This window comes from Vulpes lagopus, chromosome 1, assembly GCF_018345385.1.
Source record: "Vulpes lagopus strain Blue_001 chromosome 1, ASM1834538v1, whole genome shotgun sequence".
Lineage (NCBI taxonomy): Eukaryota > Metazoa > Chordata > Mammalia > Carnivora > Canidae > Vulpes > Vulpes lagopus.
Window position 1 is genome coordinate 183,486,529 of NC_054824.1, and position 13,957 is coordinate 183,500,485.

The window sequence follows — 13,957 nt, forward strand, 5'->3', positions numbered from 1 at the left end:
TTTTAGATCCAGATGGAAGTACTGTACTGGTTCAGTTGGGTGAATGACTGACTATAATCCAGGGTGATCGTTTCTTATTAAATTACAAAATACATATTATTTATTTTGAGTTTGGAAATCAGAAAAATAATATTTTATAATTATACATCCAATCCTATAGAATTTTACTTGCATGTTATGTAAGATTTCAGTTACACACATAGATGAATTGACAGGATTTAAAAGGAAAAAAAAAAGTTCCCCCTTATAATTCTTTCTTTGCTACTTAATTTTTAGTTAAGAATGAAAGTGTTCTTCTACCTGGTATTAGCCAGTTAGTCCTTTATGATAGTATTTTTTTATTCCCACAAATTAAGATTTCACTCTTAATAAACTACAGTAATTAAAAACCTAAACGATTACAAGATAGGAAATATTTAAATGTTATTAGAAATACATGATTATGCAAATTGCCCCCTCTTCTCCCTTTCTATAGGTCACATACACTAGCATTATCAGCAAAAATAACATTGTATCATTCACTGATACGCGTTTTCTCTCCTTGTCAAGTATCAATTGCTTTAGAGGTCTACTAAAAGAGTGAACAAACTGAAAACTGTAATTTTCTATTCATTCCACCAGTCCTCTCTGGAAATCTCCCCAAATCGCATTTTAATTCTGCCTTGATAATACATTCCTATGATTCACCAGCAGTAACCCACCCATTTCAGTTTATCACTACTACCAGGCTCCTAAAGGTATCCCATCCAAATCTTTAAGATCTTTTACCACACGACTGTGGTAAACACATCCATTAGGATCATTCTCCTTACATCCCTTTACATTTTTCCTTTACACGATAGTCCTTCCTTCTCTTTCAAAGACAAATCTGTCACAACAGTTTGATTACTTTTTTTTTAATACTATGTCCAACATTCTTAGGTATTTTATATTCAAATAAACCCTGAACTGTGTTAAATCTAGTCACAATTTTTTCTTTAGGCAATTGAGGAAAGTTAAGTCTAATGGTTTCAGACTACTCTTACAAACTTTTTCTTTTCTCTTTTAAAGATTTTATTTATTTGTTGATGAGAGACACAGAGAGGGAGGCAGAGACACAGGCAGAGGGAGAAGCAGGCTCCCTGCGGGGAGCCCGACGCGGGACTCGATCCCGGAACCCCGGGATCACAGCCTGAGCCGAAGGCAGACGCTCAACCACTGAGCCACCCAGGTGTCCCCTCTCATAAATAAATTTTCTTAACCAAACTTGAGATCAGCTAAATCACTATCACTCATTAAAAACAAACAAACAAACACATAGCTATTTCAAATGTGATCGAGTATAGAAACATACAATATCTTAGTGGACTGCATTAAAAAAATAAATGTGTGGAACTTCTGCAGCACCATCTCCCAAATTCAAAGGAATAAAACTCCACAGTAACTTACCTCAGAAACAACATAATCCTTCACACCATTAACACAATTTTACACTGTTCATTGAAAGGCTACTTAAACAAAAGGGGATCATACAAGACTGATTTTTAAAAGTGCTTTAATGCACGTATGCAGTGCCATGAACCTGACTCAAGTTTTCTAATTTGCTGTGCTTACGACAGAGTAAAATTTACATGTTGGGTCTATTAAATACAAACATTCTCGTGATAACTTTCATTCCTGTATTTTACCCATTTGCAAGATGAAAACTCTGGGTCTCACACCTCAGCCCTCTTTCTAATCTCTACTTAGCACTTTTGTTATTTGGGGCCACTAAGTAAGACACTGCAGCCTCAGAGAAGATATTTCCAGTTCCACTACTAAACTGATCAAGGTCATGGGTTGTCTATTCACGGAGACCCACAATGATACCCATTTACAGTTCTCATTATCCTCCAAAAAGAAGGAACTCTCTTTCAAATGTTTATACTTGGCTTCCTCGTAGGAAGAGCCTCGTTTATGTGCAACCAAACATAAAATAGTTACATTGCTGATCTTGTCATTCAATTTTGCAATCCATTCTTAAAAAATTAATCTAAAAATGTCACTTCCAGACTTAAAAAAAAAAAAAAAGCTGTAATGATCTCGAAAAGCAAGATTAAGCCTAGCTCCTTTTAAGTTTCCAATAGATAATGCTTATAAAAACAAGACCTTATAGAAAGTAGAATGAACAAATGAGTCAGTCACAAGTTAAAATTAAACAACACGTTTCAAAGCAAAACCTAAAAAATAATAATTAATTAGGGAGTTTCCAACTTGTTACAATCACTCACACTTTTCCTTTGTCATAACACAATATGCCTTTATACGCTGCTCTTGTACAGTTCTCTTTTGGTGGGTTGGGGATGCAGATTCAGAGATTTTGTCTTAATTCCTAAATTCTGTGCATTTTCACTTCATCACATGACAATAATTTTGGCCGCAACTGTTTTGATTTAAAAAAAAAAAGTTATTTACAATTCTCACCAACCAATGGAAGCTGCGTGATTTTATGAGTTACTAAAGAAAAGATTTAATATATAAACACAAAGATTAGCCATCTTTTTCCTAGATTGGGAATGTAAACAGAAGTTCACCACAGTTGTCTGTTAAGTTATTTATTAATTGTTCCACAATAGTACTAAAGTTCATACCAAACCAAAGTACCTAAAGAAGTCTGAACTGAAAGAATGACAGAGTAAGAACAGTTTTTCCAAGGTCTCCTTTACCGTTCTGATTAAATTCTTCAGGACCCCTGTCAATATTGGGAGTAAACCTGTTCCTTTCCTTCTCCTATTCTAACATGTTCCTTACCTCCCTTAACACACAACCTCTGCCCATTATTCTTTTACTCCCTACAAACACAGGAAACAAAATTTTCCCCTTGGAGTATAAGATTCAAATCATTAACATTTTTTCTCCAGCTGTTTATCTACATTTCCCAAGAGATACCTATCTCAACATGTAACAACATACTTTTTCAAGGCTTATCTTGCACAGGATATTTCAACCTAGCTAGGCACACTCAGGCTATACGAAGCAGAGGCTTATGTTATTAAGAACTCAGTATTATTCTTTCTGGGCAAAGAGGTATGGGTTGGTTGTGGGCTTTCATTTTTGTCAATATACATGCTTATGTGGGAAGCTACTCCGGTACAAACTAAAGGAGCCCAGAAGATGACTGCAGTTATTTATTATACACTGTTAACACATTTTCTTTGTTGGTGGAAAATACTGAACTATTGTCAAGTCTAGCATCTCTATGGTACTTATTATCAGATGAGAAACTGTGCAAAGAATTATATTCAACTCATTATTTGGCCAGCTTATCATAAAACTTTATGGCCTTCTGTAACCTAAATGTGTTCTATATAAATGCTAGGTAACTAATTAAATTGCATATGAAGAAACTTTAAGTACTCAATTATCAGATGCTTTTTTTAGTTTAGGTATTAATTATAAAATAAAATTTCAATATTTAGGCAGTCTTCTAAAGCAAAGATTCTCTTTTTCAAAGTTTATTTATTTATTTTTAGTAATCTCTCTATCCAAGGGGGGCCCAAACTCACTATGGAGATCAAGAGCTGCATGCTCTTGCCACTGAGCTGGCCAGGTGCCCCAAGGCAGGGATTCTTAACCTAAGGTCCACAGGTTAAGAATTTTTTATTGGGAGGGGTTTTTTTTTGGGGGGGGGGTTGCTTTTTTGGGGGGAGTAGTGGCGGGCGGTTCTTGTGAGCATAGAGACTGGCTTGTAAATCTTCATGTGCAAGTATATTTCTAATGAATTGCGGTGGGGAGATATCAATTCTATCATCAGCTGCCCAAGAAGTCTGTAACCCTAAAAAAAGTTACATAGTTTCTCCCCTAAGGTGAGGCAAAGGCTCATTAAAATTTAAATAGAATCTACCTGTTGGTCACTCATATGCAGTCAGTTCTTTTTTAAAAAGCAAAACAGGCACAAAGAAAGTAGAAGTAATTTAAAAAGTGTAGGCCCTCTTCATAGCTCAATCTCTTTTTAAACTCAGAGGATCTGTTTTCAAATTTTTTGATCAAGGATAAGGCAACAGAATTCCTAGTGCTGTCTTCATGCTAATGTTCGAGTATTCAATTAAGGAAGGTAAAGGAACAGGCGGAACAAAACGATTTCCCTCAAAATCTGTCAGGAACTCTTTATCGTCTCATAGAGGGTACGAGAAGGTTGGCAAACCAACACAGGTCCTCCTCCGTGGGGAGGGATCCCGTAACAAAAATATTCACAGAACATTACTGACATAACCTCACACGTGATGGCTGTGGATCATATCATAGCACTAACAAAGGAATCTTGCATCACACTTTAAAAATTAAATCCTGTCATTGTGGATTAGAGAAAACACGAAGACCATAAAACTCAAGAAATGATAGTCTTCAGATGTAGTTTACTCTAAAAATAGAACTTTGAAGTTCAGAAGCTTATTTTTCTTGGGGCAAGTTCTTCAGTTTAACGAGACCTATGAATCTGGAAACTGAGGATGAGGCCACATTGCTCAAACCGTCACCCAGTTCAGGCTTACATGCCACTAATGACAAGTAACTACAAAATGCCAGACACGGGGAAGGAACAAGAGGTAAAAATACTTGGATCGCTGTTCACAATGTGAAACAACACTAAAAATTTTAAGTACAGGAGCGCCTGGCTGATCTGGGGGTTGTGAGTTCGAGCTCCACACTGGGTATAGAGGGTACAAAAAAAATTTTTTTTTTAAGCACAGACTTTTATTTTCACATATTTCACATATTTCAGTTCTTATTATTGAATTACCACACAAATTACTGAGCAGCAACTGCTAAATTATGGTAGTCCTCGTCCTGAATGTACAGCGACACAACAGTTTCCTACTTCATATCCTAACACCTTAAACGTAAAAACCTTAAATTTTAAAAAGATCATATTCAGATATGAACATTCCGCAAACCGAAACAAAGGAGAGGGAGGGTAGGTGGGAAAAAAAAAAAAAAAAAAGAAGAAGAAGAAGAAGAAGAAAAAAAAAAGTTAGGGTTAACCTAGAATAGAGAAGTCATCTGTGCAGAGAAATCAAGAGGTGAATTTGAATGCAGAATCAGTGAGATTCTGCTTAGCAGTCTTATTCGAGAAAATGACCAAATCTAGGAAATGACCTTGGCAAAGAAAGAACCAATTTACTTTTCCTAATCATGTGGGCCCAGGAGTAGATATTTCTCTTACAGAGAAAGCCATGTTTATGCCTAATATAATTTATCATTTCCCTACAGTAGCATCATACGCAAAAAAAAAAAAAAAAAAAAAAAAAAAGCCCCCAAGGTTTCAAAGACCTATTCCACCCTTTAGTATTTTTTACTCCTTAATTCAACATTTATAGCCACTGAATTTCAAAGCACAATTTTCTCATGATCTTACATAGCCACTCACAATTTTTTCTCCATCTTTAAAAGGCACTTTCAAACATCTTTTCATCTCCAATATTTAAATGTCTTACCTCTTTTCTTCTGCTATCTATACCTGTAGCCTTGTCAAACATGGTTAAACTATGACTGATACTTTTTTTTTCCTACTAAAAACACTCAAGGACATTTTTGTGTCATACTGTTATCTTATTACAACGTTTTCGAACCAAAATGGATGCATCTAGAACCAAAAGATACTGGATTCTGATTTTAAATGAGGTCTCAATAGACAGTCTCTCTGGTATAATACTTAGGATAGGTAACCTAATTTCAACAAAGCATGTTCTGATTTACATAATATTAATACATTTCTACCCTTCCATATAGTACACCTCAAACACAAAGGAAGTAACCAATTTTTCAAATAAAACAAACCTAGAAATATGAAACACTTAAGCTAAAAAAAACACACAGTAAGAATACAAGTCCCTATATTGTAGGTCATACCACTGACGTGAATGCTTTAGAAAATGTAGCTAATTTAAAAACCTGAAAAATGTTACTGGATATTAAGTGATATCTCCTTTCTTCAATTTTGTGATTAACAGGTCTTTTATTGGTAGTAAACTAGAGCAAACAATCAGAATAATACATATGCAGTATTCAGTACACACAATAAAAGTTAAAGAAATTCAAAACCTGTATAAAACAAACACTGGAGAAAAAATCATACAGTTTAAGAGATACAGTGGTAAAGGTCCTCTCCATCCTTTGATTACAGCTTGTACTCTGTACCCAATAGAACTTACCGCACTTACCAAAATAAGAAATACAGACTTTTTTTTTAGTATTGAGTGTAAATTTAAGAGGATTAAACACATTTTCTAAGAATCTTGCAATGACAAATAGGTGACCCTTTAGCTGGTAAGCAGACTCAAGGGAGGAAAAGTGGGGAAAGGAAATTAACTAATATTTTGTAACCATTTTTAATAATTTCTTATTTTCCAAACACTGCTTTCATAACAGAAGTGTTTTACACTTGCACAATATTAATTACTTTATTATACATGGAAGCCTGTGGTAGGCTGATTACACAATAAGACTGCAAACAACCAGTGGTACTTTTCTGACGTCAGAAGAGTACATAAGACTGAAACATCACCAAAAGTACATAAAAAACTCATCAGCATAAACATCAAAGTACATTAAAAAATATAATCAGGAAAAAAAAATACAATTGCTAAAAAGTGGTTTAGAGCAGAGCTACTGTCTCATCAGTAGCCTCAAATGGCAATTAGCGTTCATAGCAAGTTTTGATGACTTTACAAGACCCCTGTACAATACTGACTAATGCACCCTTTTAAAATGTACATTAAAGGCTGCAATTTCACAAAGAGGTTCTGATGTCATTAGTAAATGCAGACACTCTTACCTCTCGGGTTAGCAATGTCACTAGTTGGAATTAACAACCTTAGTATCCGTAGCTCAGGATAGGTGGGGCTTTATTATACATGGAAGTCTGTACGGGTTTTATTTTTTTAAAAAGGTATGTGGGTTTGTTTTTTTTTTTTTTTTAATCCTACTGTTTAGTATCTGAATGCCATAAGGCATATAAAATGCCTAATGAATTACCTAATGGAATGTAAATCATTCTAAAATTGAAACTGTCTAGATAGAAGAGGGAACAAGGCAGGCTCAGAACTCTAAGAAAGAGGGTAGGTCAAGAACAAGAACAAAAAAACAGAAGTGTGGGTGACATGTAATAACACAGACAAGAGAACAATATGTTAAGCCATGTATAATAAATAATGCATACCCCAAATTTCAGAGAATTATGTAATTCCAACTTGGGTTCTAATACTGGTACCAACCAACCACTCGGGTGTCAACACTGCTGGATATCATAACTTCTAATGGAACTACAGCCTTGTTAACAGTTGGGATAAGGAGAGGGTGCTATTTTTTTTTTCCCCGTCTTCTTCTTCTTCTTCTTCTTCTTCTTCTTTTTTCTTCTTTTATTAAAGCTATCATTCCAGGCTTTGATCAAAGATCCAAGAATATTTGTTCTACCAGGCTGGAATGAATGGTTTGGAAGTTCAGAGTACATTTAAAAGCTGCAACAAAATATAGGTAGCCAACATCTCAGAATTTTGGATCAGCCTAGATGGAGACAGCAATTTGAAATGTTTTCGATCCCTTACTTAAAAATGATGAAATGTGTATCATGATGCCCAGATAGAGCAATTTGAAATGTTTTCGATCCCTTACTTAAATGATGAAATGTATTATCATACTATCTGTAAATTGGATATTCCATTACAGTGATAACGTACAGAATTCCCATGCGTTATTACACTTTCCTGAGAGTAAAGCAATTAGAATAACCTTAATCCTAGCAACAAAGTTTTTTTTTTGTGTGTGTTTTTTGTTCTGTTTTGTTTTTTTTGTAGGGTTTTTATTTTATTATTTTGGGCGGGGGGGGGGGGAGGCTTTTTTTGTTTTTGTGGTTTTTTTCTTTTTTTTTTTTTTTTTTGCATTTAAAACTTTTGGGCTATTCCCTGACGATCTATACATGTAAATTTGATTGCTAAACATTGTCACTTTGAATGTCAAACTATTTTTTAATCTATTGATTTTGATTTAAAAATCATAATACAAACAGAGCTAAAATCACGCTAACAAAATAAACTAAATATGAAAAGTTGCATTGAAAGGGCATTACATTATTCTTAATAGGATCGTGTAGAAACATTCCAATGGCAGTGTTCTCAAAATAAAACAAAATTACATTAGACCTCCAGCCTGGTCACTTTTTGGGACCTTACCTGTAACTTTGGCTGGTGGGCGTCTTTACTCTTGTACTACATGGCTCACTTACATCAGACATCATGTTTGTATACCCTGAGAAATCTGACACTGAAGTCCTTACTCTATGGTCCACTTCTCCATTAGAGTTAGTGATGAAGGTCATTGGCACCCTGCTGCCCGACTTAAACTGAGAACCAAACGCCTGTGCAAAGTTCTCAATCTGGTACGTTGTTCTAGGCTCTATGTCTTTCTGAGGATCTATCTGGCTAGCTAACTCCTGAGATGGAATCTGAAAGCTTGTTGAGGACTCTAAATTTTTCTGTTGTTCCTTCTGGCTAGTCAATTTCTGAGATGAGGACTGGAAGGCTGACGAAGTCTCTAGATTCTTCTGAGAATCTATCAGATCATCCAGCTCCTGGGAAGGTGTCAACTGCTGATGTGTAGCATCCAAAGCAGATAAATAAAGACCTGGTTGAGATCCAAACAACATCCCAAAAGGAGGCTTTGGCAATGAAGATGGCAACACTGAGGTAACAGATTGGCCGAAACCACACTCCAAAGGAGATGTAGTGTATATCTGTTTTTCTGGAAATAAAGTGTGGTTGTGGAGAGGTGAAGACAAACTGACAAACTGGAAACCGTGTCCAAGAGTAAAACCTGCATTAGTGGATTTTTCAAAAGCCTGTTGGAGGTATTTGGAGTATTCTTGCAACATGCTCGCCTTATCGTTTGAAGGTGTTTGGGTGCCTGGGCTCAAATTTTCTTCCTGAACCAATTCCGAGTGTTCTCCTGAGGTGTGTAAATCCACTCGCGGTTCCGCTATACTGAAAGGATCCTCTTTCTGGCTTTCCGATTTGTTGGAGTACTGATCCAAAATACTTTGTAAAACCTCGTCGGGAATTCCAGACTTGTCATGACAAGACTTAATTTCAGCATTGAGAGCCGAGGAGTCAATGAGGGACAACGGGGTCTCATTGTCCAAAACACTGACACCTGCGGACTGAATGACGGACTGTTGGGAGACCATGTGTCCTACGTTTATAGAAAAGGCACTGTTGCTGCTGGCAGTTGGTAAGTATCTTCTTTTCTTTGAAAACTGCATGGCATCATCGTAAGTACTGCTTATCTGACCTTGTTTGCCACTGGTACTTTGGAGAAGACTAATGGTCTCCACGCTATTATTCGATACGATGCCAAGCGAGCCACTGGGTTTCCCAGACAAGGACTTCTGTCCAACCATGTCTGGCAACGGCGACACAAAGTTAAGGTAGTTTTTATCGGTGTTCTTTCTGCTTCCTTTCTTAAAGATCAATTTTGGCACCCTTTTCTGCAGTTCATCGATACCGGTGCCAATTATGCCTCCACTGGAAGACACGGTAGGCATTTCTACGGAGTAACTCTGCATGTTTATGTTATTTGAAATCTGTGATTCGCTCGTTTTACCGGCCTTATGTTCCTTGCTCTCGACAGCTAGGCTTTTTGACTTCGTTTTCCTCCTCGAGGAGCTTGTGTTTCCCTGAGACAACACAGCCAGGTTACCCATACTGTTATGGGTCGACGACCCAGGTTCCGCACTCGCGGCTCCTTTAGCTATGGCTTCGCCACACGTGCGCCTGTGCTTCAACAGCCGGTCAGTCCTTGAAAAATACTGTTGGCAAGTGTCACATTTGTATGGCTTTTCTCCACTATGCGTCCTCTTGTGTCTCTCCATGTGGTACTTCTGGATGAACTTCATGCTGCACTGATCGCATCCGAACGGCTTCTCTCGGCTGTGGATCTTCTCGTGTCTCTGCAGCAGGTATTTCTGGATGAAGCCCATACTGCACTGGCTGCACTGGAAGGGTCTCTCTCCGGTGTGAATGAGGACGTGCCTCCGCAGGTGGTAGGAGCTCCTGAAAGCAGCACTGCAGTGGTCGCAGATGTGAGGTTTCTGACTTGGGGAGAGGACGGCGCCTTCTCCGTCTCCGACCAGGGGAGGTTTGGAAGATGCGCTTGGCTTCCTCTTGGCTTTGATTCCCTGAGATTCTGGCTTTGGCCTCTTTGCCTTTTTGACGGTAGTGTCCTGCTTTGGCTCCTCGCCGCCGCCGCCGCCGCCGCCGCCGCCGTGGTGGTGGTCGTCAGTCCTGCCGGTGCCGCCGAGCAGCACGTCGCGGTGGTGCTGGGCCGGCTGCTGCTGGGCGTGCTGGTGCAGAATGCTGAGGTCCTGGATGACGCCCCCGTCGCCGCCTCCCAGGCCTGCAGGTCTCTCCTCGGCCCCGGCGAACAGCCCCCCGTAGTGGTGGTGGTGGTGGTGGTGGTGGTGGTGGTGGTGGTGGGGCTGCGGCTGCTCCTCGGGGTCCGCCGGCTTCTCCTGCTTGATGCTGACCAGGGACTGCAGGAAGCCCCAGGAGGTCCTCTGCGAGGGGAAGGCCGCTGACGCCGACGCCGCCGGCTCCTTCTTGAAAGTCATGTCCGGGGCCGGCGGCGGGGGGGGCGGCTCGGCGGCCGGGGCTGCGGAGGTCGCGGAGGATAACACGCACTGCGGGGGAGGGGCGGCCGACCCCGCCGGCCGGGTGAAGCTGGCGACCGGGGGCAGCCGGTGGTTGAACATGACCATCCCCGGGGGGAAGGTGGGCTCCATCTCCGCCCTCCTGCCGCCGCCGCCGGGACCGCCGCCGCCGCCGCCGCCGCCGCCGGGACCGCCGCCGCCGCTGCTGCCGGGACCGCCGCCGCCGCTCAGGAACCCGCCGCCGACTTTCATGCCCCGGAGGAGGCCTGGCTGCGGAGAGGGGGGCAGAGGGGACACGGAGGAGGGGCTGGGACCGGGCCCCGGGCGCCCCGACCCGCCGCGCCGCGCCGCCGCCCCGACCGCAGCGCGCCCCGCGCCAGCTCCCAGCCCGCTCGCTCCGGCTCCGGCCCCGGCTCCGGCCCCGGCTCCGGCACGCACGGCCCCGCGGCCCGCCCCGGGCCTCGCCCGCCCCCGCCCCGGCCCACCCGCAACACTTACGGGTCCCGCCGCCGCCGCCGCCGCCGTCGCCTCCAGTTAATAAAAATAACGCCGTCCTCTCCACAATGGAATTAAAAGCCTCTCCCGGACTGCGCAGGCGCGGCGCGGGGCCTGCCGGGAACGCTCACCCCGGCCGGAGGGGCGCTCGGCGGCGCCACGGCGCCTGCGCCGCGGCTTCCGCCCGGCCCGCCTGTCAATCACTGGGGCGGTTGGGCGGAGGGGCGGTCCCCGCGCTGCAGGGGGCGGGGACTCGGAGCCACGCCCCTTTGCCCCCTCAGCCCCGCCCCGCGAGAAAGAGGCTCGCAGGCGAGCCGCGTGATTGGCGGGCGGGACCCCGCGGGGGCCGGCGGGGGGGCCGGGGGCGCTGCAGAGAAACGAGGCAGGCGGAGCGCGGAGCGCGGAAGGGGGGGGAAACTGAGGTCCCAATGTTGCAGGAGGCCGGGGTTCGGGGCCTTGCAGTCCGGTTGTAGGATCAAAATCCACAGCCTGCAGTTGGATGACCTAGGGCGCTTTTGGTTCTACCTGAAAGCAGCCAACTTCAGAGGCTCCCAGCATCCGTTAAAAAAAATTAAAAAAATAAAAAAAAAAATGAAAAAAAGAGCGAAAAGAAATACATAAAAATTAAAAATTAAAGAAATAAAAAGACTGCGCTTCTGTGATTCGTTTGCAGACCTTTTTAATGATGGGCGTGCGTCCTTTGCATTTATAGGAGGAGCCTGCTTTGCAGCCGCAATACAGGTACCGTTGCAAAAAAAAAAAAAAGTTGTCTTCTTGCCAACCTACCTGAAGGCTACTGGAAAAGGAAACCGCGTGTAATCCAGGGGCAGCCGCCCTGTGGGACACACCTACACACACACACTCCGTCATCATCGGATGCTATTTAAATGCCCGCGTACCTAGTCTGGCTGAGGAGTCTTTGCCGCGTGGCCCTGCTGCCCAGCCTCCTAGGCTCCTTATAAAACGCGCACTGCTAGGCCCCGGTGTGATCTGTGCTGGGATTCACTCTGCGCTCCCCGAGCAGAGCAGAGCAGAGGATGCCGAGAAATGCCTGCAAAATTACGAATCTTTTCCTAAGGGAAATCACAAAGGAAAATCTCGAAATCAAAAACCAACAAAAATCAGACATCAGTGCCTGATGCACACAAAGCACTCCCTTGCATAGGAAGCATGCAGAAATCTAAACCAGCCTAAGCAAGACTGTAAATCACAGATTTTTTTCCCCCCTCAAAGAACTAGGTCTATGACAACAATTTACTTACATAGTATACTTTCTAAATGAAATGTCAGGTCAATTTTCTAGCTAAACAACTTCTCATAATTAAATCATCGATGACTTCTCGGAGAAATTTCACCATTGAAACCATAAGTACTATTCATTATTCCTAATGGGCCTCTCTTAGCCTGCTCAAAAACTTAAGAGATAATAATGTATAGCGGGCATTTTGAGGTGAGAAATGATACTTTTCTATTTCCGTGCAATTACACATGAGCATTCTGCTGCTTACACTGTGACGCTGTAAACCATCGAGTGTAGTTAAGTGTTAAAAGAAAGACTGAAAATTCAAAAACTTAAGGCAGTAGTAAAATATTAGTCAATGCCTATGAGAAATGAGGCTGTCCCTTTATTCAGGGTGTCAGTGTTTAATGGTAAGCTGGGATGCATATAAGCCAGTCCAAGCATGAAGGGCAGTAGGACACTCATCTGAAAAGCCAACTTTGTTCCTCAGTTATCAAGATAAGAAACCTGTCATTTCTCTCATTCACTGTCAGCCTTGAGATACTCCAAGCCGACTTACCTCTGTGTTGTGTACCCCATATATCAGGAAGATGAAGAGACCCTGTAAAATAAAATGGAGGGAAAAAGCTGTTAACGCTAATCATTTCAGCAGTAGAAATACCTGAAATAAACTTTCCTGGGAACAGACAAAAGAAGACACACTTCATCAAGGTCAATTTATTTTTCTATTTTTCAACATTAGAAGCTGTACCTTGAGCATTTATAAGGTAACATACCAGCACATCACTTATAGTGGTTGTGCTATTCGATTCTCCATAAATAGAAAGTAAAAATACCATTCCCGGTACATAGAATATTAATTAGAAAAATCAATATGCCAGTCTCTGGAAGATAGCTGGGTAATGAAAAAATTAAACTCAGAAAATGTCATCAAAGTAATCACAGAAACAGCACTCACCATCAGTATTTCAAAGCACTGTTTTAGACTACAGCAACTGGAATATATTTGTTACTGTTTTTGATGGGGTAAAAAGAATTTTTTTTTAATTAAAACAGCTAAAAGGATAAACTTGGAGTAATAAATGTGAATAGCTTTTAAATAATATTTAAAATACCAGTTCAAGTTAAGATAAAATTTCACATTATCACTTGTAAAACTGCACACATTTTCATTGTGACTTTTTTTTAAGATTTTTTTTTTCATTTATTAATCAGAGAGAGAAAGAGAGAGAGAGAGAGAGAGAGAGAGGCAGAAGACAGGCCCCATGCAAGGAGCCCGACAGGGGACTCGATCCCGGGACTCCAGGATCGCGCCCTGGGCCAAAGGCAGGCGCCAAACCACTGAGCCACCCCAGGATCCCCTATTGTAACTTTTATATAAAGAAGCTCCAAAGATCTGCTGTTTATTTATGAATCCTTAGTTTTAGGAAATACTTAATTGTAAAATAGAAAATGAATCTCACTCTTAAATCTAATAGATTAAATTTTTTAAGTAAATAAAACTGATAGAGTAAACTTATTAGAGATAATAGCAAGAAATTTTCCATGAGTTTCTGCCTTACAGAGGA

The 13,957-nt window shown here is 41.4% G+C and overlaps 1 protein-coding gene across 2 annotated transcripts; it reads right to left on the reverse strand.

The window, feature by feature from the left end:
• Positions 1 to 5,951: 5,951 nt before the first annotated feature.
• On the reverse strand, positions 5,952 to 11,274 carry ZNF281 (zinc finger protein 281). 2 transcript variants are annotated; one of them, XM_041771296.1, is made up of 2 exons: positions 11,153 to 11,274; positions 5,952 to 10,924 (listed from the first exon to the last, which is right to left on the reverse strand). In XM_041771296.1, the coding sequence occupies exon 2, from the start codon at positions 10,904 to 10,906 to the stop codon at positions 8,180 to 8,182; it is 2,727 nt and encodes a 908-aa protein (XP_041627230.1). In that variant the 5' UTR covers positions 10,907 to 10,924; positions 11,153 to 11,274; the 3' UTR covers positions 5,952 to 8,179. The 2 variants fall into 2 exon arrangements, with proteins under 2 accessions (XP_041627230.1, XP_041627241.1); XM_041771307.1 differs by having other exon boundaries at positions 5,952 to 10,920; positions 11,153 to 11,263.
• Between the last annotated feature and the right edge of the window lie 2,683 nt (positions 11,275 to 13,957).